General features: G+C 33.4%; 1 protein-coding gene across 1 annotated transcript in view; it reads left to right on the top strand.

Annotated features, from left to right (window-relative positions):
• The window catches only part of LOC114332829 (helicase ARIP4), an 81,936-nt gene extending 67,530 nt beyond the window's left edge, over positions 1 to 14,406 (top strand). The window contains exons 16-18 of the mRNA XM_028282638.2: positions 952 to 1,173; positions 10,195 to 10,637; positions 13,551 to 14,406. Of these exons, the coding sequence (XP_028138439.1) occupies positions 952 to 1,173; positions 10,195 to 10,637; positions 13,551 to 14,231 (1,346 nt within the window). The 3' untranslated portion in view covers positions 14,232 to 14,406. The remainder of the gene's footprint in view (positions 1 to 951; positions 1,174 to 10,194; positions 10,638 to 13,550) is intronic.
• The last annotated feature ends 7,669 nt before the right edge of the window (positions 14,407 to 22,075 follow it).

The following is a 22,075-nucleotide window of genomic DNA, read 5'->3' as shown; positions in this document are numbered from 1 at the left end:
GCTTGCATTCAGAATCGTGTTTTGTGAAAGCGGAAAAACGAATGGCAATCGTCTCAAACGTCACTGAAACTAATTAAAAATGACATTACAGCCTGGGAACCCTCAGCTGGTAATACAAGAGAACAGTTGGTGATAACTCGATTGAGAATTGGACACACGAGACTTATTCACTCATATTTATTGTATAAAAGCGATCCACCTGTATGTGAAATACGTAATGTACATACAAGTTACTGTTAACCATTTGACAATATTGTAAAATTTCTAAAATTCATAGGAATATTTTATAAAATTTAACTTTGTATACTGTAGCCGCCGCTAATCACCATTAAGGTGGTTGCGGCTGTATTTTCTAAATAAAAAAAACAATTATAGCGGTTATACAACTTTTCAATACCATTTTAATAATACATTACATTATATGTTTGTCTTTAGCCTCAAGATAAGCCTCAGTTTCGGCGATTACCTCTTCATTGGTGCTAAATTTCTTTTCACCGGGCATTCTCTTGAGGCCAGCGAACAGGTGGTAGTCGCTGGGAGCCATATCTGGTAAATAGAGTGGCTGCAGAAGCAATTAGAAGCTCAATTCATGAAACTTTACCATCGTTTTCATTGATTTGTGACACGGTGCGTTGTCTTGATGGAATAACACTTTCTTCTTCTTCAAATGAGGCCGTTTTTCGCGATTTCGTCCTTTAAACGCTCCAATAACGCAATGAATAGTCGCTGTTAATGGTTTTTGTCTTTGCGAGATAGTTGATAAATATTATACTATGCGCATTCCAAAATACTGATGCCATAACCTTGCCAGCTGACTGTTGCGTGTTGCCTCGCTTTCTGATGGCAGTAGTGCCATATATGTGTCAGCCTACGAACTTTTCAACCCACCTGTTATTGATATTCAGTAAAACTTTACAACATTTTTTAATTGTTTTAATTTTTTATCATTAGGTAAGGCCGACGACATCGCAGACACGTCTAAGGTGTCAAAACCGCCTCTTTTGCCACTGGGTATCAAAGGAAATCCTTCTCTTTCAGTGGTACCACAAAAAAGACCACCGGTCAAGCCTTTCGCACCAAGTACTGCCAAATTTGGTGGTGTTCCGAGTGTAAAACAGTCGGTTCCTAACTTGGTGTCAAGGATGCGTGCCACGAATAAGAAGTTACCAATGGGTAAGTATTTTTTAGTATATTAATACAGATATGATTAAAAAAATCCGAGTTTTAAAATCTTCAATGGGATTATAAAAGTATTTTGAAAAGTTGTTGGAGTTACTATTCGCTGTGTGCAAGTGCAAGTACTTGTAGGGTATACGAGAAACGATCGTGCAGGAGTAGCGGAGAAATCTTGCAACTTTCTTAAATTCATATTGTCAATTGAAATTGTCATATTGACATATTTCATACCTACTGTCATTGAAGAAAATGGGATTTCGCAAATGCTGTGTTATAAATTGCAAAAATACAACAAAAAATTGTCAATTTAATTTCTATTCGTTTCCATCTTCTAAGCACAAATTAATACAAATAGTCCAGGGCGCATCTGTTTTGAGATGGACGTTGAGAGGTGACTCAAATTTTTTTGCAGAAATTGCTTGAAAATAATTCAAATAATAATATTTGAGTTATCCTCCCACTCAAAATGGCCCGGAACATTGTTTAAATAATCAAAATGTCAAAATATGAAGGAAAAATTCGATTTTTTTTTATTGGTTTTTTGATTATAACTTTAAAACTATTCATTTCTGAGAAAAGTTGTACTAACATAAAAGTTGGGTAATTAAATTTCCTACAATATAGAATTGGTTAAAAATTTAAAAAATAGTCACCCTTGTTGCAAAATAGCAATAATTGCGAAAAGAACCATACAAAAACAAGTATTGGCATTTTACGTTTTTCAACCATTTATGCTACACTTGGACCTTCATATTTTACCCAGAAAAACTTTATGATATAGTAAAGCAACACTGTAAATTCCATTAAGATCGGTTTAATAGTTTTTGCAAAATAAATTTTGCAATCCAGCTTTCGCAAAAAAAATTCATTTTTTTTTAAATGTTACAGGACTGAAAATAAAGCAGATAGCAAGTTGAATTTTCTTTTGCTTATAGAAGTGTACTGTACCTTTCATTTGCAATTTGCAAAATTAAAATCGATTAATTACCACGGCGTCAGGAAATTTTTTAAATAAACATTAATTTTTGGTGCTACGCGCAGGACAGCGGTGTTCGATTCACACAAGTTGATTTCCACCAAAATTTTTTCCAATCTTTATCTAATATATTATTTTCTTAATCTATATTTTGTTGTATTTTAATATTTTAATTCCACAAAAATCAAACTAATTTTATTATTGTTTGTGAAATATTGTTTAAACAATTGCATATGTTTAAAAATAATGAACTTTTATTCTCTAAGTTAAAATATATGAACAAAGAAAGTGTTTGCTAAAAAAAAGTGTTATTTCAAAGGATAGAGTATGTGTTTTTATTTTGCAATAAACAAATTTGTTTATTTAAATCGAAATGTAATAAAAATTAAAATGTATCAATCATTATCAAAGGTCATTGGAATGCCCAATCAGAGCAAACTATCCGCTGTCCTGCGCGTAGCACCAATAATTAATGTTTATTTAAAAAAAATCCTGACGCCGTGGTAGTTAATCGATTTTAATTTTGCAAATTGCAAATGAAAGATACAGTATACTTCTATACGTAAAAAACTTGCTATCTGCTTTATTTTCAGTCCTGAAACATTTTGAAATAATGAATTTTTTTGCGAAAGCTGGATTGCAAAATTTATTTTGCAAAATCTATTAAACCGATCTTAATGAAATTTACAGTATTGTTGTACTGTATCATAAAGTTTTTCTGGGTGAAATATGAAGGTACTAAGTGTAGCATAAATGGTTGAAAAACGTAAAATGCGAATACTTGTTTTTTTATGGTTTTTTCGCAATTATTGCTATTTTGCAACAAGGGTGATTATTTTTTAAATTTTTAACCAATTCTATATTGTAGGAAATTTAATTATACAACTTTTGTCAGTACAACTTTTCTCGAAAATGAACACTTTTAAAGTTATAATCAAAAAACGAAGAGAAAAATGGAATTTTTCCTTAATTTTTTGACATTTTGATTATTTAAACAATGTTCCGGACCTTTTTGAGAGGGAGGATAACTCAAATATTATTATTTGAGTTATTTTCAAGCAATTTCTGCAAAAAATTTTGAGTCACCTCTCAACGTCCAAATGTACTAATATTTTTACAGATGCGCCCTGGTCTAAAAGAGAAAAGTGGATTTCCATAGAATGTTTACCTTTTAATACCATAACCTGAATCTTATTTTTTCTTCTTATTCTTTTTTTGGGCTAGGGCCTTGACAATTATCCAGTAACCAGGAATAATATAATTGGCCAATATAATTAAAAGTGCGAATAATGTTGCCGAGTTATGAAACCAGGTGTCGCTATTCCGAACTTGCACGGTCCCAATACTTGTCGGTTTACAACGTTCTCCGCCGTTTTCCAACTTCCTATCGCCACTTCGTCCGGTTGTTCCATAAATTCTCTATATTTTTCTCTCTCAGTTCTCTGTCTATTCGTTCGCTCCCAACTTTTTCCCGGTCCACCTCGTTTTCTCCTTCCTTCTTGTTGCCATTTTAGTATTTCCCTTGGTATTCCTTATTCATCCATTCTTTGTATATGTTCGAACGAGATAAGTTGTGTTAATAAGTCATCTGTGATTGTTCATTTAATTCCCATTATTTTTCTTATGCGTTCGTTGGTAATAATTTATTTTCTAGATCTTCCTGCTACTCTTCTCCAAAAATTCATTTCTGTTGCTCTCAGCTTTGCAGTTTCTTCCTTTTAGTGGCCATACCTCTGTTACAAAACTGACTTTTCTATGATCTTTTAGGCACTAATGTTTAATTTTAGTTGACTTTATTTATTTTTAATAACTTCTAAACAAATGAAAAACACTGTATTTATCTTTTATTTTACAAACTACGATATCTAATTTATTTATTACACTAAATCTAATAATTTATGTAATTACAAATTCAAAAATATACCCGGGCCTTTACATATCAAAGTACACCGACGTTTTCAAATTCACAACTGAACTACTAATTCCAAAAAACCCTATTTATACATTATTACAATGTTCTAGAAATAAACAACAACATCTCGAAAAGGGTTAAATAATCTTTACGACTTTAAAAGAATTTACTTCAGAAGTCTAGAACAATCGAACATCATAAATCATAATAAAAGAAAGGTCTTGTTTACATTAAAATTATAATAAATAGGCTAGGTCGTGAGCAGCCTGTAGCGTCACACCTCACAGCTGTATAAAGTGATACTTTTCACTATAGTCTCATATTTGACTTTCTTTGATGATGGATTGCTCCCATAAAATACTGTTTAACATTGTGATGGCTTTTCTACCTGCCTTATATCTTTGTCTTATGGCTTTGTCCAATGTTTCATCGTGCGAAATATTGATACCTATAGTTGATTTTTTAAAAGAGGATTAAACTAAAAAGACAGATTCACACCCAAGAAAGTTACTAGAAAAGTCACCAAATTCATCTTCTTTTTTCGTTGATCATATCAGCTTTCGATGATAATCCATATATATTATATTATACTAACACATCGCTAAAGAGTTCTAAAAACAAACTGTTTTTATATAAAAGTAGACTAAAAATCTAAAAATGAAAGGAATAATGCAGAAAACACAAAAAATCGCCGATATACTTAATTAACCTATAAAATGACAGAAGTGCCAAAATTTCATAAATGTCATTAGTGTCAAAATTGAATAACAGTGGAGTAAACTTGCCTGCGGTTGGACCAATTAGAAACAAGCATTACAGCGCAGTAAATTTGAATCAATCCTCTTGGTTAAAAAACAAACTATAGATATTTGTAGTCCTAGCAGTCCTTTACCGTGGATATGTCGTCTAATATAACATCTTTCTGTTGTCCTCCAATGCACAAGTATTCAGTTTTCTCTTTATTTATTTCTAGGCCCCATACATCATAACTCTTCAATTAATTTTCTGGGCATATAGTTTAAATGGTCATAATCTTGAGCCACTATTACTTTGATTATCTGCAAAATTGTGCGTATATACCTAACCCGGTCTATATAGACATTTTAAATAACAAAAATTGCCGGAGAGCCAAATTTTGGTGGAGAGCTAGGGTATACCATAACAAATAAAGTTTAAAAAGTCCCCATCGATCCCATGTGTGCGTCAAAAGTTATTCGGGGTCAAAGGTCAAAATTTGAGATTTTTTGGATTTTTTCGAAAACGGTAAGTTTTATCAAAAAAAAACCTCAAACCAAAGTTGTAGATCTTAAAATTCTCTACAAAATAGTTCTTACTATTTTTTTCCTAAGAGTTGCCATTCCTGAGATATCGCGATTCAAAGAGTCACATTATACATGATATGCACACGTTTCCACACCACCTCTGTGAGGTAGTGTACTCGGCGCGTTTTTTTACCGTGGTTTCCCCTGTAGGCCTACTCCACTAACTGTTTTGACAATTTTAGGATAATTTAAGGAAACAATACCGGTCAAGTTCTAGATATTACCTTATTATTGATATTGATTATTGATATTGCTATTGATTACTAGGTTAACTATTGTTTTGATTTCTTTAGATATTCTAATCAGATTCATATTCTTGACAGTCTACTTCAACAGTCAAGTCTTCTTCGATTTCATCTTCTTCCTCTTCCTCTTGCTGGATGTTCAAAAATTGTTCAAATGTGACTGAGTCATTGGTCTCTTCATTAAAATCACACGAGTCTTCCTCTGTTGTACTAAACTGGACATTTGAGCAAGACTGACCTTGGCAGTTGGTACACACTAGAGAACACAGCAACCCGACTTTTTTACATCCACATTTGGCACTACAACCTTTTTTGCAATTGCAAAAAATAGTGTTAAGGAGTTTTTCTGGAGCAGGTGGGAGTAAGGTTTTAATCGGTTCCAGAGTATTATCTATTAATTTCCAACCCCAGTCTTCTGGATTCAGTTCATTGCCTAGCCATGTTTGAACTTGATAATATACTCGATACAAATGTTGAAAAGCAGATGCTGATGTTGGAGGAAGACATGATAGTTGTAATTGTTTCTTGTTTCGCGTATTTTTTACAAAACTTAAGTATCGGTATTTATCAAGACAAATAATTTTTTTTGGAGCTCCATAAACCGCAAGAAGAAAGCGAATTCCTTCCGTAATTATTGTTTGCGGTGTAGAATCAAGTTCTGTAAAAACTTTACAGCAGTCAGTCAAATCTTTTTTTTCGAATAATTTAAGTACTGACGTTTTGCCCCTTCTGTAATAAAGATAATCTCGGAACCCGATGATGTTTTTGTAGTTTGACGACGTTGTTCTGCAGCTTTAATACTTTTTGTCGAGTCATTGTAGCCGTCAAATACCACTGTCACTGTAAGCCCGTAATGTCTGCGTAGATACTGAACATATTTATTAAAAATAACGCTAAAGGTTTCTTCTCGATCCCACACAACGTGATGTAGTAGGTACCTTCCATCAATAATGTAAGTAGCGTTTCTACGATCAACCTCAGTATTGACTGATTCAAAGCAATCATAAATTGCTGGCTTTGTTGTTTTACGCATTCCAGCTGCATCAAAAAGTGATAAGGGGTAAGGAGCTAATTCATACTCAAAAAATTTTTCAATCTCATCCTCAAAAGCTTCAGTGATACTCATGCGTTGAAATAATAATACAGGATCTATAGCTACTTCTTCTTCGTGAACTATCACGGTGCTACTGAGACAGTTTTAAAACTATAAAATTGTACAAATAACGGTAACGGTACTAAATGGTAGACGCTTGTAATAAGTACTTATATTCACTTGAACTGAACCTTTAGCACTAAAAGAAATAGATAATATTATGAACCAGACCTACGGACAATACTGTAGCCATTGCCTATAATAGACAATCTGTTCTTTTTTAAACAATGGTATAGCCAAATGTTTTTCAAGGCCACGTGGATAGAGGAAATTCAGTTTGGGACTGATTACCTTTTGAAGAAATATTTTCAGAATAGTATAATATACTATATAAAAGAGACACAAATTGGCATTTATACTTGTCTTAAGGGCCACATATGTATATACGTGGCTTATTATGTGCATATAATGTATAAAGTAACTTTTAAAATCGCGATATCTCAGGAATGGTAACTCTTGGGAAAAAAATTGCAAGGACAATTTTTGTAGAGAATGTTAAGATCTATAACTTTGGTTTGAGGTTTTTTTTTTGATAAAACTTACCGTTTTCGACAAAAATCCAAAAAATCTCAAATTTTGACCTTTGACCCCGAATAACTTTTGACGCACACATGGGATCGATGGGGACTTTTTAAACTTTATTTGTTATGGTATACCCTAGCTCTCCACCAAAATTTGGCTCTCCGGCAATTTTTGTTATTTGCCAAGCATTTTGATGTCTAAGTTGACCGGATTATACCATAGTGTTGGTGAGTGATATATCCATTGTTCTATATAGTCCTGTCGCCAGGGGGGGTACAACGGCCTCGTTAATTCAGATGGACTTACCCAAGTTTTTTTTATGTATTTTGACCCGTAGAACACGAATTTTTTGGGTAACAGTTGATCCGGATGTCGATAAGATTGTTATAGACCAAGAACTTGAGGAATCAAATAACAGCGATTTTTGGCAAAACAAAACAATATTTTGTATTTTTTGGGTCATTTTAAGCAAAAAATATTTCTACAAGTTTTTTAGTAGGATGCACAGTTTTCGAGATAAACGCGGTTGAACTTTCAAAAAATCGAAAAACTGCAATTTTTAAACCCGAATAACTTTTGATTAAAAAATAAAATAGCAATTCTGCTTAGCGCCTTTGAAAGTTCAAGTCAAATTATGTCGGTTTTGATTATTTGCATTGCTAAAAATTTATTGTGTTATTGTTAAACAAAGCTACAAACAACTAGTGCGTGAGTGATGTTTCTATGATTTCTCATTTAAAATCGAACGAGTAGGTAGAATAGGTACTAGTGCAATCAAGACTATTTCTACGTTACATGCGTTAAAACACATGTAAAAGCACGGGAAACCCTACGTGTTTATAGCTTTGTTAAACAATAAAAAAATAAATTTTTACCAATGGAAATAATCAAAACCGATATAATTTGACTTAAACTTTTAAATGCGGTAAGCAGACTTGCTATTTTATTTTTTAATCAAAAGTTATTCGGGTTCAAAAATTGCAATTTTTCGATTTTTTTAAAGTTCAACCGCGTTTATCTCGAAAACTGTGCATCCTACGAAAAAACTTGTAGAAATATTTTTTACTTAAAATGGCCCAAAAAATACAAAATAGTGTTTTGTTTTGCCAAAAATCGCTGTTATTTGATTCCTCAAGTTCTTGGTCTATAACAATCTTATCGACATCCGGATCAACTGTTACCCAAAAAATTCGTGTTCTACGGGTCAAAATACATAAAAAAAACTTGAGTAAGTCCATCTGAATTAACGAGGCCGTTGTACCCCCCCTGGCGACAGGACTAATATTTTTGTTTACATTTTACATCTTTTTAAAGCACTTTTGAGGTATATTTTAAATAAAGTGGGGACAGGAAACATTCTTGCTTCAATCCCTGTGATGTTACAAATCCTGCTGTTATTTGTGTCCCCCCACCCCTGTTATTATTGTTATTATGGGTTGATTCTATAGTAAAATGAAATAAAAATGTATACCATTTTTATTGAGTTGAAATGCGAAGGCGAGACTGTCTTATTTTTCACTTGGAACAGAGAGCGCAAACCAGCACTCTAATGGACGATTTTCGACTCTAATTGGAGTCATCATCAGAGAGGCGTAGGTTTGCTGCTCTCTGCCCCAAGTGACGAAACTCCGAGAGCTTATCCTCGCATTGCAACTGACTTTTATGGAGTAGGTGTCTAGCGACATCTGGCAACTAAAAGTCAAAGTTTTCAACCTAATAGAAATATTAAAAATATTCCTAAAAGATATTTAATTGAAAACTTATTGGACCATTTTCCTGGTAACACCTCCATGGCTTCTAAAAATTGCAAGCCAGATGGATGCTGAAGCGAAGAAGACCAGAGGGAATTCTAAAACTTACAATTCACGACCCCGTCTGTTCAGCTGGTAAATTCCAACGGAAAATGGACTTACAGTGGGTGATCATATTATTAGAGCCACCCAGTAAAATTCAATGTTTTAGAGGAAGGGTATATAATTGAGCTGTATCATATATTAATGCATTTGTTTCCATTTGGCTGTCTTGTTACACTTTATGAAAGTGCAGTGAATAGTCTGACAATAGTGGCAACACGCATAATGCGTGACTCAGATATCATTGTTTGTCAGTGCTGCCCAGCCTAGCTTGCAACTCAGGTGCCTATTATTTTGTATTCTTGGTGTTTAGAGTTATAATAAACTTGGTGAGTTTCAATTGCTCTCTAGTGATATTCTGACTATACTATATTTTGTGAATTTAGTAAAAATTGCCCGTTCGTTACACTAGTGGTACCAGAACATCATGGGAAATCCAAAGACTAAGGAAAATAGCAGAAATAAAAACTTTAATATTCAATACTTATCACTCCAACAAAAACATAGCATCCATTTCTAAAGTTTCAAAGGCAACGTGGACCGTATAAAGAAAAAACTTACATACCATTATTAAACAAAAGTAAAATTTTCTGAGGTGGCTCTAATAATATGATCACCCACTGTAGTTACTCAAAGGAGTAAAACTAATATAAAATAAAATAAAAATGTATTTGAAACTTTGACTGATTTTATAGTACTTTGACGGCTTTTATTAATTCTATATGATTAATATTCGTGCTTTCCATTGATTGCCACAGCTTCTTTAGTGGAGCTCTATCATAGGCTTTCCGTAGATCGATGAACAACGAACAACAATATGAATTTCTTGATCCCGTGCCATCTTTTTTCTATTACCTGAGTTAAGAATAAAATGTGGTAAATATAATGGAGCGATCTGTATGAAATCCTGCTTGTTCTTATGCTTCGGAATCTGAATATTCCTTCGTGATTTGATTCTTCAAATGTTTTCCATTCCATAGGGATATGGCTTATGTTTATGCATTCTTGAAATAGTTTAAACCCTTGTGTTTTCAGGAAAAGCAAGACCTCCGCATATTGGTAACGAACTAGCGAAATCCATGGCAATTTCAAAAGACGATGGCTTCCCGATGGGTAGCGGGGACGACGAACCCAAAGAACCTCCAATGATGCACCATCACCCTCTAGAACGCACCAAAAGGCTGCCAATACCTCATCCGCCTCATCCTGTTCATCCACCACACCCTCAGGAAAACAGCGACGACGACATTGAAAAGAGAATATCGTTATTGAAGAGGAACATTTCGATACAGAGGGTGGGATCGAAGCAGCCTCCTCAGCCTGTGCAACAACCGGCGCCGCCTCCTCCTGTTCAGCCGCCTCCACCTCCCGTTGTGGACGAAGAGGAAGAGAGGGAGGAAAGTAGTCCGGATAATTCGGCAGTGGAGCAGATGGATCATAGTAATTCGTCGCTGTTAGGTGATAGTACTCCCTTCCAGGTAAGCATCTTTTATTTTCTATTAATAAAATGTTTACTTTATTCTCTAGACTAGAAAACTTTAATAGGCTAGCGGCACACCCCTAATTTGAGGCTTAGAAATCGAAAAAGCGACCATGATAGGTGAATGGCAAATTTTGGTCATTGGTGGAAAGACGAGTGGCACTCTTGCAAATAAACGCTTATTTCTCGAGATACTGACCACGGTGTGGTGAATGGCTAATTTTAGTCTTACTTTATCTTTTTGATGGTGCTGAAAACGAAAATAAGGTTTATATTGAATTTTAGATGGAGGAACATTGTCAAAATCGCAATCTTACCCTAAAAATAAAAAAAAATTAAATCACGTTTTTCTTAAAATTAAAAGTTGCATTATTTTTTTTCTATGAAACATTTTTTTTACCCTATATTTTACCATAAATTTGATTAAAAAGCTAAATTTCAAATTTTTTCACTCAACTTTTGCGATTAAACTTTGAAAATCAGGAATCTGCACCTTTCACATTAAACAATTTATAACTTTTATTATAATGAGGCAGAAAGATTGAAACAGGTACCGTTGTTTTCAGAAAGGTAAGGAATATATTATACTATAAAAATTTCAGAATAAATATTAAAATAGAACAGAGTTATTAAACGCAAAAATGTGATTTCATTTTTTTTTATTTTATTTTTCGGGTAAAATTTCGATTTTGTCAATGTTCCCCCTCGTAAAATTCAAAATAAACCTAATTTTCATTTTCAGTACCATCAAAAATATAAAGTGTGACCAAAATTAACCATTCACCACACTGTAGTCATTACACCACACAGTATCTCGAGAAATAAGCGTTTTTTGTGGTGTGCCGCTCGTCTATAAAATCACATAACTTTTTTCCTATTGCATATTTTGACTTAAAATTTTCCAGAAAACTTTTTCATGAATTATGTTTTATTTCTGTCTTGGTTAAAATTATAAGCTAAAACGTTTGTCGCTTAACCTTAACTAACGAAATCTGACGACAAAATGTTTAAAAATTAGCAACTCCCCTTTTAATTTAAAAGTTTATGAATAAGTTGTAAAAAAAATTTCAGCTAAAAATATTGAAAATTTTCGATTTTTTCCTGCAGTTTCCAGCCATTTTTGCGGCAGGCAGAATATTTCCATGCAGGTTCGTCTCAAATCAAAAATTCGAAATTTTTTTTCTTATAGTTTATGTTCTTGGCTCATGATTTAACGAAGGAATTAAAAAGAAAATGAAATTAAAAATTTTTAAATGTTTTAATTTTCGTCTCGTATTGTTTAGCATATTTCCGATTTCTTCTTTGGACGTCCTCTTCCTATTTTCCCCATTTCTTCCTCCTTCAGTATTGTTTGAACATTTCGATTTTCTAGCATTCGTAAAAATGTGACCAGGCCATATTGGTACATATTTTAACATGGTTCTTCGCATGTCATCTTGACAATTTCCTTTCCTTTCCTTCATCATATTCTTGCTCATTTCCTTCTAGTTTCCCTTGTTTGTCTGTATTTAACAGATCTTCGAAGTATTCCGTCCATCTGTTTAATTTTTCTGTAGTTTTTCCTAGAAGTAAACCTTCTTTGCTTCTGCAATATTTTGTATTGTTCTTTTTAGTTTCTCGGGATTTCTTAACTTCTTGGTAGAAATGTTTTACCTCTTTGTTTCTATCTGTTCTCTTTTCTTCTTTCTGCCAATTTTTTAAACTTCTCTTCTAATCACATATTTTTCGATCGTATTTTGAGTATTTTCTCTATCTCTTTGTACTTTTGCCCTGCTTTTTCTTGCCAAATATTCCTACATTATTCATTGAACCAGTCTTGACGTCCCATTATATAGACTCTTCCTATACACTATACACTTTTCCGTTGCTTCCGTAATGGCTGTCTGTATGGCCCGTTTTCTATGTCTTTCTTGACTGTATCATCTAGCCTTTTATTTGTTTCTCCTCTAGTTTGTTTTCAAGGTGCTCTAATTGGTAATGTAATCTGTCTCCGAATTATTGTAACTGTCCAAAACAAAGCATAAACATTTTACTATATTATATACTCTATATACAGAGTGGGCCAAAGAAAACAGTCTACCTCGATATTTGGCAGTATTTATTAGATTTTAAGGAAATGAAGAAACAGGTCGATTTTTGATCTAAAGGGGACACACTTCCCTCACCCCTTATTTTTAAATAGGGAATAGGGGTCGTGTGCTACCTTATTTGAAAGGTTATTCAATTCTCTATTCAGCAATATTAACGTTTATATAATTATTTATACAGGGTGTCCAAGAAAAAAATATTTTAAATTAAATTAATTGCCATAAAAACAATGTGTGTAATTTATTTAATTCAAAATACATTCTAATGCTGTCAGAAAACATAAAAAAATGTTTATTTCACAAAAAACATTGCTTTCGCTTAAATTAAATGTTCAAACTGTCAAGGGGCAGATGGGTGGCAGCTTGAACATTGAAATTAAGCGAAAAGCATTGTTTGTTTATCAAAAAACATTTTTTTCTGTTTTCTGACAGCAGTAGAATGTATTTTGAATTAAATAAATTACATACATTCTTCTTTTTGTGTCAATTAATTTAATTTAAAAAAAATTTCTTTGGACACCCCGTATAAATAAATATGTTTTTATTTATATTACTGAATAGAGAATTGAATAATCTTTCAAATGAGCTAGCACACAACCCCTATTCCCTATTTAAAAATAAGAGGGGGGAAGTGGAAGGGAGGGGGTTGACAAATGACAGATGTATGTACAGTAAAAATGTGTCCCCCCCCAGATCAAAAATCGACCTGGTTCGTCAATTCTTTAAAATCTAATAAATACTGCCAAATATCGAGGTGGACTCTTTTCTTTGGCCCACTCTGTATGTATATAGACAGTACTATAATTCCATTCCATTATTTTTAGGATACCTTAGATAGTATAACCAGTGCATATCAGGCCACAAACGATGACAACCTAGAATCGTACGAAGACGATGAAATTTCAGAACATTCGGATCAAAAACATCACGAACAAAGTGAAATAAGCGACCATAGCGACGACGTAACATACGTATCAGACCAGTCGCCCAATTCTCAGTACCATCCCCAAACATCCACTTCCCAACAAGCAGCACCAGCTGCAACGGATCCGCCGAAGACGGAAGGTCAAGAATATGGCAACTATAATAACTATTACAATTACCAAGCGCCGCCGTACCACGCTCCACCCCCGCCGCAGGGTTACGCCTACCCGCAGCCGCCGCCCCAACCGTACGACATGATGTATCCGCCGCAACCGCAACAGCATCAGTACAACTATGGATATCAAGGATATCCACCGCCGCCTCAGCCTCATTACCCTCCTCATCCGCCGCCCCCTCAACCTGGGTACGACTACAGCGGACAAGCGCCTCCAGCGCAACCAATGTACGCTGGATACCAACCGTATCCGGCGCAATATCCACCGCCGCCTCCACCGCAAGGTATGTACCCACCCCCTCCGGCCGGGACACCCGCCGCTCCCCCTTACAGTGACTATCAGCAGTACGCTCCGCCTATAAACAATGTTGCTCCACCTCCTGCGCAGTATTATCCTAATTCTTAAGGGAAATATTTTAAATTGTTATAGACCAGTCGATTTAGGTGAAAATACAGTCGAATTTGAATGAGTTTTAAAACAATCGGTTTGTATATTACTGTTTTATATTATGATTTAAGCGAAAAATATCTTTATATTGTATGGACCTAGAATTTTAACAATATAAGTTTTATGTTTACAATTTTTTTTCTTTTTATTATGCTCCTATGTTTAATCCATTCGCTGTACTCTTCAAGGTCATAGTTTCATTGTAGAACTAACTCGAAACACCGCGAACATCATCAATTTTAGCATGGAATCGTGCCATGCGCACCGAGCAAAAAGTCACTGATTCTGGACATGCGCAACAGGCAAAAAGTTCCGGATTCTGAACTTTGCAACGAAGAGGTTAATGATATGTTTGTACTCCTATTAATGAATTTTTGTCGTTCTTTTTGATATTTTTGCCCATCATAATTGAACTCAGCTGAGATGAGATTTTTTCGGAATATACAGGGTGTTAGTAAATATGTATGAAAAACTTTAAGGGGTAATTCTACATGAAAAAATAATGACAGTTTGCTCTATAAACGTATGTCCGTAAATGCTTCGTTTCCAAGATACGGGGTGTTGAAATTTTTTTTCAAACTGCGAATTTTTTTATTCTAAGACCTTTTAAGCTATAAAAATTAAATTTGGTGGGTTTTAAGAGATAGTTATTGCGCATTCTTTGGCAAACAAATAACAATTTTATATTCATCATTGGCGCGCCTACGGGTAATGGTCTGAATTTTTTTAAAGAAAAAAATAGTACGCCACTGAGATATTTCAAATTAAAAATTATTTTTGTATTCCACGTTTAATTTATGATAAAAAACCTTTCTTGTCTTTTTTTCATATGGTGCACCGTTTTTATGCAAAAAAAATAAAACATATTCGCGCGTATTTTTCGTTTCGTAATACATTATCAAGAACTCTCCATTATAATAATGCCAAACTAGAACAATAACAGAAAATATCTCTAAAATATTTTAACTATGTGCAAGCCTACAACAAATGTTCAAAATTACCTCCTTTAAAGGTGACAGAGTAATTTTATATTCACCATTGGCCCGCGTACGGGTAATGGCCCGAATTTTTTAAAGATAAAATAGTACGCCACTGAGATATGTCAAATTAAAAATCATTTTTGAATTCCTCGTTCAATTTACGACAAAAAATCGTTTTTGTCTTTTTTTCATATAAGGCGCCATTTTTATGCAAAAAAAATAAATTATCTTAATCTTTACAAAGTATTTGAAATAAGTTTCTATGCATATGGAATCTACCTCGAATAATTTGTAAGCGTTAAAATGTTTTACTTTTTTGTATAAAAACGGCGCATTATATGAAAAAAAGACAAAAACGATTTTTTGTCGTAAATTGAACGAGGAATTCAAAAATGATTTTTAGTTTGACATATCTCAGTGACGTACTATTTTTTTCTTTAAAAAAATTCAGACCATTACCTGTACGGGCGCCAATGGTGAATATAAAATTATTCTGTCACCTTTAAAGGAGGTAATTTTGAGCATTACCTGTAGCTTTGCACCTAGTTAAAATCTTTTTAGTAATATTTTCTGTTATTGTTCTACTTTGGTATTATTATATTGGAGAGTTCTTGATAATGTATTAAGAAATGAAAAATACGCTCGAATATGTTTTATTTTTTCTCATAAAAACGGTGCACCATAGGAAAAAAATGCAAGAAAGGTTCTTTTTCATAAATTAAACGTGGAATACAAAAATAATTTTTAATTTGAAATATCTCAGTGGCGTACCATTTTTTTCTTTAAAAAAATTCAGACCATTCAATTACCTGTATGCGCGCCAATGATGAATATAAAATTGTTATTTGTTTGCCAAAAAATGCGCAATAAGTACCTCTTGAAACCCACCAAATGTAATTTTCATATCTCAACCGGTCTCAGAGCAATAAAAAAATTGGCAGTTTGAAATAAAAATTTCAACACCCTGTATCTCGGAAACAAAGCATTTGCGAACATACGTCTATAGAGCAAACTGCCATTATTTTTTCATGTAGAATTATCCTTTAAAGTTTTTCATACTTATTTACTAACACCCTGTATATGTAGACCACTCAAGCGTGCACTCAATATCATTATAGGTCTGGATCCCGCGTATGAAAAAAAGTTGATTAATAGCAAGCTGAAAATTTGTTACTAGCTTAAGGGTGTCTAGTAGGACAAACTTTGATATATGGGAACACTGAAGTTTTAATTGTGGAACAGGTTAAAAATTTGGAACGGTCAGACCACGAAAACGGCACATGTATTTTGTCCGACAGAACAGACTTAAACTCTCCGAACAGAGATTAAACTCTCATGCAAAAATCAGACTGCTATTTATCACCAAATGGGCGTTTTAATGAGTGGAACATGTAGAATATGTCAAATGACAGGAATTATGACAGGTGATAAATAACAGTTTGATTTTTGCATGAGAGTTTAATCTCTATTCGGAGAGGTTAAGTCTATTTTGTCGGACAAAATAAATGTGCCGTTTTCGCTTTCTGACCGTTCCAAATTTTTAACCTGTTCCACAATTAAAACTGCCCCTGTTCTAGTGTTCCCATATATCAAAGTTTATCCGACTAGACACCCTTAAGCTATTAACAAATTTTCAGCTTGTTATTAATCAACTTTTTTTCATACGCGGGATCCAGACCTATTATGATTATGTAATAATGTTGATTTGTCTATACTCAATAGTGTCACTTAAGCAGTAGTCGGAGTGAATTGAGTGAAAAAGTTGGTATCCCTGTATGTCACGTTGATTTGATCACCAGGAAATGCTTAACCCTTCGAATGCTGATGACGTCTATGAATGTCATACCGTTACTACTGCCTAGTACGCATGACGTCTTCGGATGTCATATACAGATATGCAAAACATTCGTTTAGAGGTTATCATTTGTTTGACTTTGACTAAAACAAGTTCTATTTATATTTAAATAAAAGTGTATTTATAACGTCAGTTTAGATTCATATTATGGATAAAGCAATTCCAGGGACTTCTCGACCAAAACTTCTTCTTCTTGTGCCACTCCTATCGGAGATTGAAAATCATCAAGGCTATCCTGACCTTGTTTACAGCTGATCTAAAGAGCTCATTAGTGGTGCAGCTAAACCACTCTCTCAAATTCTGCAACCATGACATTCTTCTACGGCCTGGATTTCGTTTTCCTTCTATTTTTCCCTGCATTATATTTTGAAGTAATGTGTATTTATGCAAGCTCATCAGGTGACCCAAATATTCGACCAAAACACTACAATGTAAATGCAGCGAAAAATCGAGCACTCAGGATGCGTTAGGTATATCTCCTTAGCAAAGAACTCAGGGTTAAGTAACTTATCTGGCCTTTAATCATCTAATGGATACTTGTTTGTCTTCTTTTCTTTTACTGGTGTTCTGATATGGTTGGTACTTTCGGCAATCATCATAGCTATTCGGGCTTTAGAGACGGCTGCTGAAGATGGAAAAGGAATGCCACTGCTAAGGCTCATAATTCAAGGAAGAATCTCGGGAAAGAGAAATGTGGGACGTAGGAGGATTTTCTGGTTGCGAAATTTAAGGGAGTGGTACAGGTGCAGTTCAATACAATTGTTCAGAGCTGCAGCTAACAAAGTTAAGATTGCTGTGATGGTAGCCAACCTCCGATAGGAGACGGTACTGCAAGGAGAAGAAGCTCTGAAAAGTTCATTTTATGTACATCCGTATCATTCTTTGAAATTGCGCAGCCATGATATTCTAGGTTTCCCTATGCTTCTTGTTCCTTGGATCTTTCCCTACATAATGAGTTAGAGGAAATTTTATCTCTCTCCACGTTTAATATGTTCGAGATATTCCAATTTTCTGGTTTTGATTGTATTCAAGACTTCCATGTCTTTATTTATCTTTCTCAGAACCTCTTGGTTTGTGATGTGTTCAACCAATAATACACTGCATCTGCCATTGACTACTTCATTGTTCATTTCAACTCTTATACAGTCGGAAAAATGAAAGATTACCCATGAGCATGTACCCATTGTACATCAATCACTTATTTTGTATTTTCTGCCTTTTTCTATAAATAACGTTTGTTATAGAAAAGACAGCAAATACAAAAGAAGTGATTGATGTTCATGGTGAAGTGATCGTTCATGGATATTCTTTCATTTTTGCGACTATAAGATATAAAGGCTTACATATCTTATCATTTCAGCTGATTTACAAAATATATGAGACTTAAGTATCAAAATATGTCAATTTAACCCAACTGCAATGTACTTTATACTATAATTCATGTAGCTACTGTATATTTATATAAAATAGTAAGTGTATGTTGTTTTAAAATTCATTTTAAGCGTAAAAATCGAGATCTATAAATTAAATGCTGTGAACTTCTTTTTAACTTTTGTCTTTGTACATAAATTGAATAAATGTTATATATCGTAATTTCTCACTATTTCTTAGCGTAAGAAACTAAAGTATGGTTTGTATATATTATGATTAATTTGCAAAATATGTATGGGAAGTGTTCGTTTAAAGTTATGCTTCGTTTTATCGGTAGGCTTATTTTATGTGATAAAACCCCAAATTCATATATTTTAGTAGTTTTACTACCAACCCAGCTAGAGAGTGATGTGATTGTCGCATGATTAGCTTTAAAATGTCAAGTTTTTTAATCGATTATACAGAGAGAGTCTGTAAAGTGGAATAAATTCAATATCTCAAATACTAATTGTTTTTTTGGAAAATGCTCAGACCCGTCGATTAGTATTTCAAATTGTCCTTTTTGACATTCAATAAAAATGTATACAGGGTGTCCCAATTTAGAGATATGACGTCATCGTCGATTTTCTTAAATGGCAACACTGTCATTTTGATAGCTAATTTGATAGGGTTTGTACAGTTATACATAACTGCAAAATATCAAATTTTTATTCTCTGCCATTTACAAGATAATAGAAAATAACAAAGTTATATCTGTAATTTGGAATATATTCAATAATTAAAATACTAACTGTTTTTTTGAAAAATGCTCAGACCCGTCGATTAGTATATCAAATTGTCATTTTTGACATATAATAATAATGTATACAGGGTGTCCCAATTTAGAGATATGACGTCATCGTTGATTTTCTTAAATGGCAACACTATCATTTTGATAGCTATTTTGATAGCGTGTGTAAAGTTATACACATCTGAAAAATTTCAAAATTTTATTCCCTACCATTTACAAGATAATAAAAAATAACAAAGTTATGAAGAACAAGAAGTAATCAAATAATAATTGAATTTATTTATTTCAATTAAGCAAATGCTCATAACGTTGCCCATTGACAATTTGACAATAATTGAGGGCAACATTATGAGTTTTTGCTTAATTTATTGAAATAATTAAATTCAATTATTAGTTGATTACTTCTTTTTCATAACTTTGTTATTTTTTATTATCATCGAAATGGTAGAGAATACAAATTTGAAATTTTGCAGTTGTGTATAACTTTACACACCCTATCAAAATAGCTATCAAAATGACAGTGTTGCCATTTAAGAAAATCAACGATGACGTCATATCTCTAAATTGGGACACCCTGTATACATTATTATTATATGTCAAAAAGGACAATTTGATATACTAATCGACGGGTCTGAGCATTTTTCAAAAAAACAGTTAGTATTTTAATTATTGAATATATTCCAAATTACAGATATAACTTTGTTATTTTCTATTATCTTGTAAATGGTAGAGAATAAAAATTTGATATTTTGCAGTTATGTATAACTTTACAAACCCTATCAAATTAGCTATCAAAATGACAGTGTTGCCATTTAAGAAAATCGACGATGAAGTCATATCTCTAAATTGGGACACCCTGTATACATTATTATTGAATGTCAAAAAGGACAATTTGAAATACTAATCGACGGGTCTGAGCATTTTCCAAAAAAACAATTAGTATTTGAGATATTGAATTTATTCCACTTTACAGACTCTCTCTGTATATAATTCAATGTGGAATATAATTAATTAGATTTTGACAATTAATTTTTATGTGATTATTCATTGCCACGGGCTAATTTGGACCCTAAGCTTGAAATCGTCAGTAACGGTATTCTTTCACCTGTTTAACTGTAAATTGAAATTTTTTGCAACATTGGCAGAAACTGAATTATAAATTTGCAAAACTTTAAGCTTAGCATTACAGTATATTGATATAACTCAAGATGCCATCTGTCAACGTTCATATGTCAATACACAACTGTCATATGTCGTCTGTCAATGGTCTTACGTCATGTGTCGATTGTCATGATAGAGACATACTTGCAGCGATTTAAAACAGCTAAAGTTTGCTCTGTTCTGATTATTTAATATCACATTTAACTCCATTTTGCTTTGTACAATGTCTAATACATCCTTAATTATATTAATTTGTGATTATTTAAAAATTTTAATTTGTAACGGTCGTAAGCCAAATTCGACTGGTCTACAATTATTCCGATGTAGTGCAATAGTGTTTTAAATGAAAGATCTGTATACTCTAAGATTTTAGGTGTTCAGTGGTATTGCAGATACTCGTACGAAATTATTTGGCGATAGCTATAGGACTTTTGTGGGTGTGTACATGGGGTAGTTCTTTCAATAGTGATACAACAATAAATACTGCTCAAAAAATATGAGATACGTTTGATTCGTCGCTTTTAACCCATTAGCTGCTAAAATTTTCGCCAGCGTGTGATATGGTTACTTGTCAGGTGCCGTTAACGCGCCAGCGAGTGATAGGTATGGCTACTTCAGTCAGGTACCGTTCAACATAATGGCTCCTAGCTGAGTCCCATCCTCTTCGATAGGCAGCGAATGGGTTAAATGGAAATTATACAGTAGTGATTTGTATAACTTCGTAAGATCTGACAAATTGTGCTTCTGGAGTATTCTTTGGATACTTCTGGAGCTGTTTTTGTCATCCCTTATTAACTGGTTTAACAGGTACAGTATTTGATAAAAAATATCGAATACAGTATCTATAAATGCTCTACAACAATCCTACAAATTATATTACTAACATTAAGTAAAATTTATATGTGTGTGTGGTAGGGTGGTTCAAGAACTTATGTGAAAAACTCAAGTTGAATGTAAAAGCCAAGGGACCCCCCAATTCTTTTCTAATTGATTAAAGGAGCCAAAATATGAAAGCCACAAGTCACGTGGAAGGCAGTGCTCAATACTGTTTAAATAATGAAAACGGGAATATTTTTATCGATTTTTGAAAAAGTTACAAGACATGTTAGGAGACAAAAACTTAATAATTTCTTTGTTTATTTTACATTGGAACCCATGTTTAAAATAAGTACATTTTATAGTCAAGACCATAATAAAAATGAACTCTTTAAATTTTGTCTTTGGAAATGGATGGTTTCTGCAGGCTTTCTAGAACGGCCTTCTTTGTTGGCTCAGTCGGGACTTGTTTTCGATTAGCCTCTACAATCTGCAGTAACAGCTGTTTTTTGTCATCATTTGTTATGAGTTTGTTAAAATCTTGAAATAGTTTTACATCTCTTTCTGCGATGACCACTTTGATTTTATTTACTGTATTTTTCTCTTTAAACTCTGGGTCCTGTTCCCATTCACTTGGGTGCTTGTTTAAAAAGCTTTGCATAATGTTTAGCTTAGTAAACAACAACATTGTTATACTATTAGCAAAATATGCCAGTTCACATTCATCACTTAGGAAATCAGCATTTCCTATAATCATCCTTGGCGGTGCCAGGACAGATATATTATTCACTATGCTCACTTGGTTTTCAAGGCTCACTTTATTGGAAAA

This window comes from Diabrotica virgifera, chromosome 5, assembly GCF_917563875.1.
Source record: "Diabrotica virgifera virgifera chromosome 5, PGI_DIABVI_V3a".
Lineage (NCBI taxonomy): Eukaryota > Metazoa > Arthropoda > Insecta > Coleoptera > Chrysomelidae > Diabrotica > Diabrotica virgifera.
The sequence above is the reverse complement of the archived record's forward strand: the minus strand, read 5'-3'. Positions and strand labels throughout refer to the sequence as shown.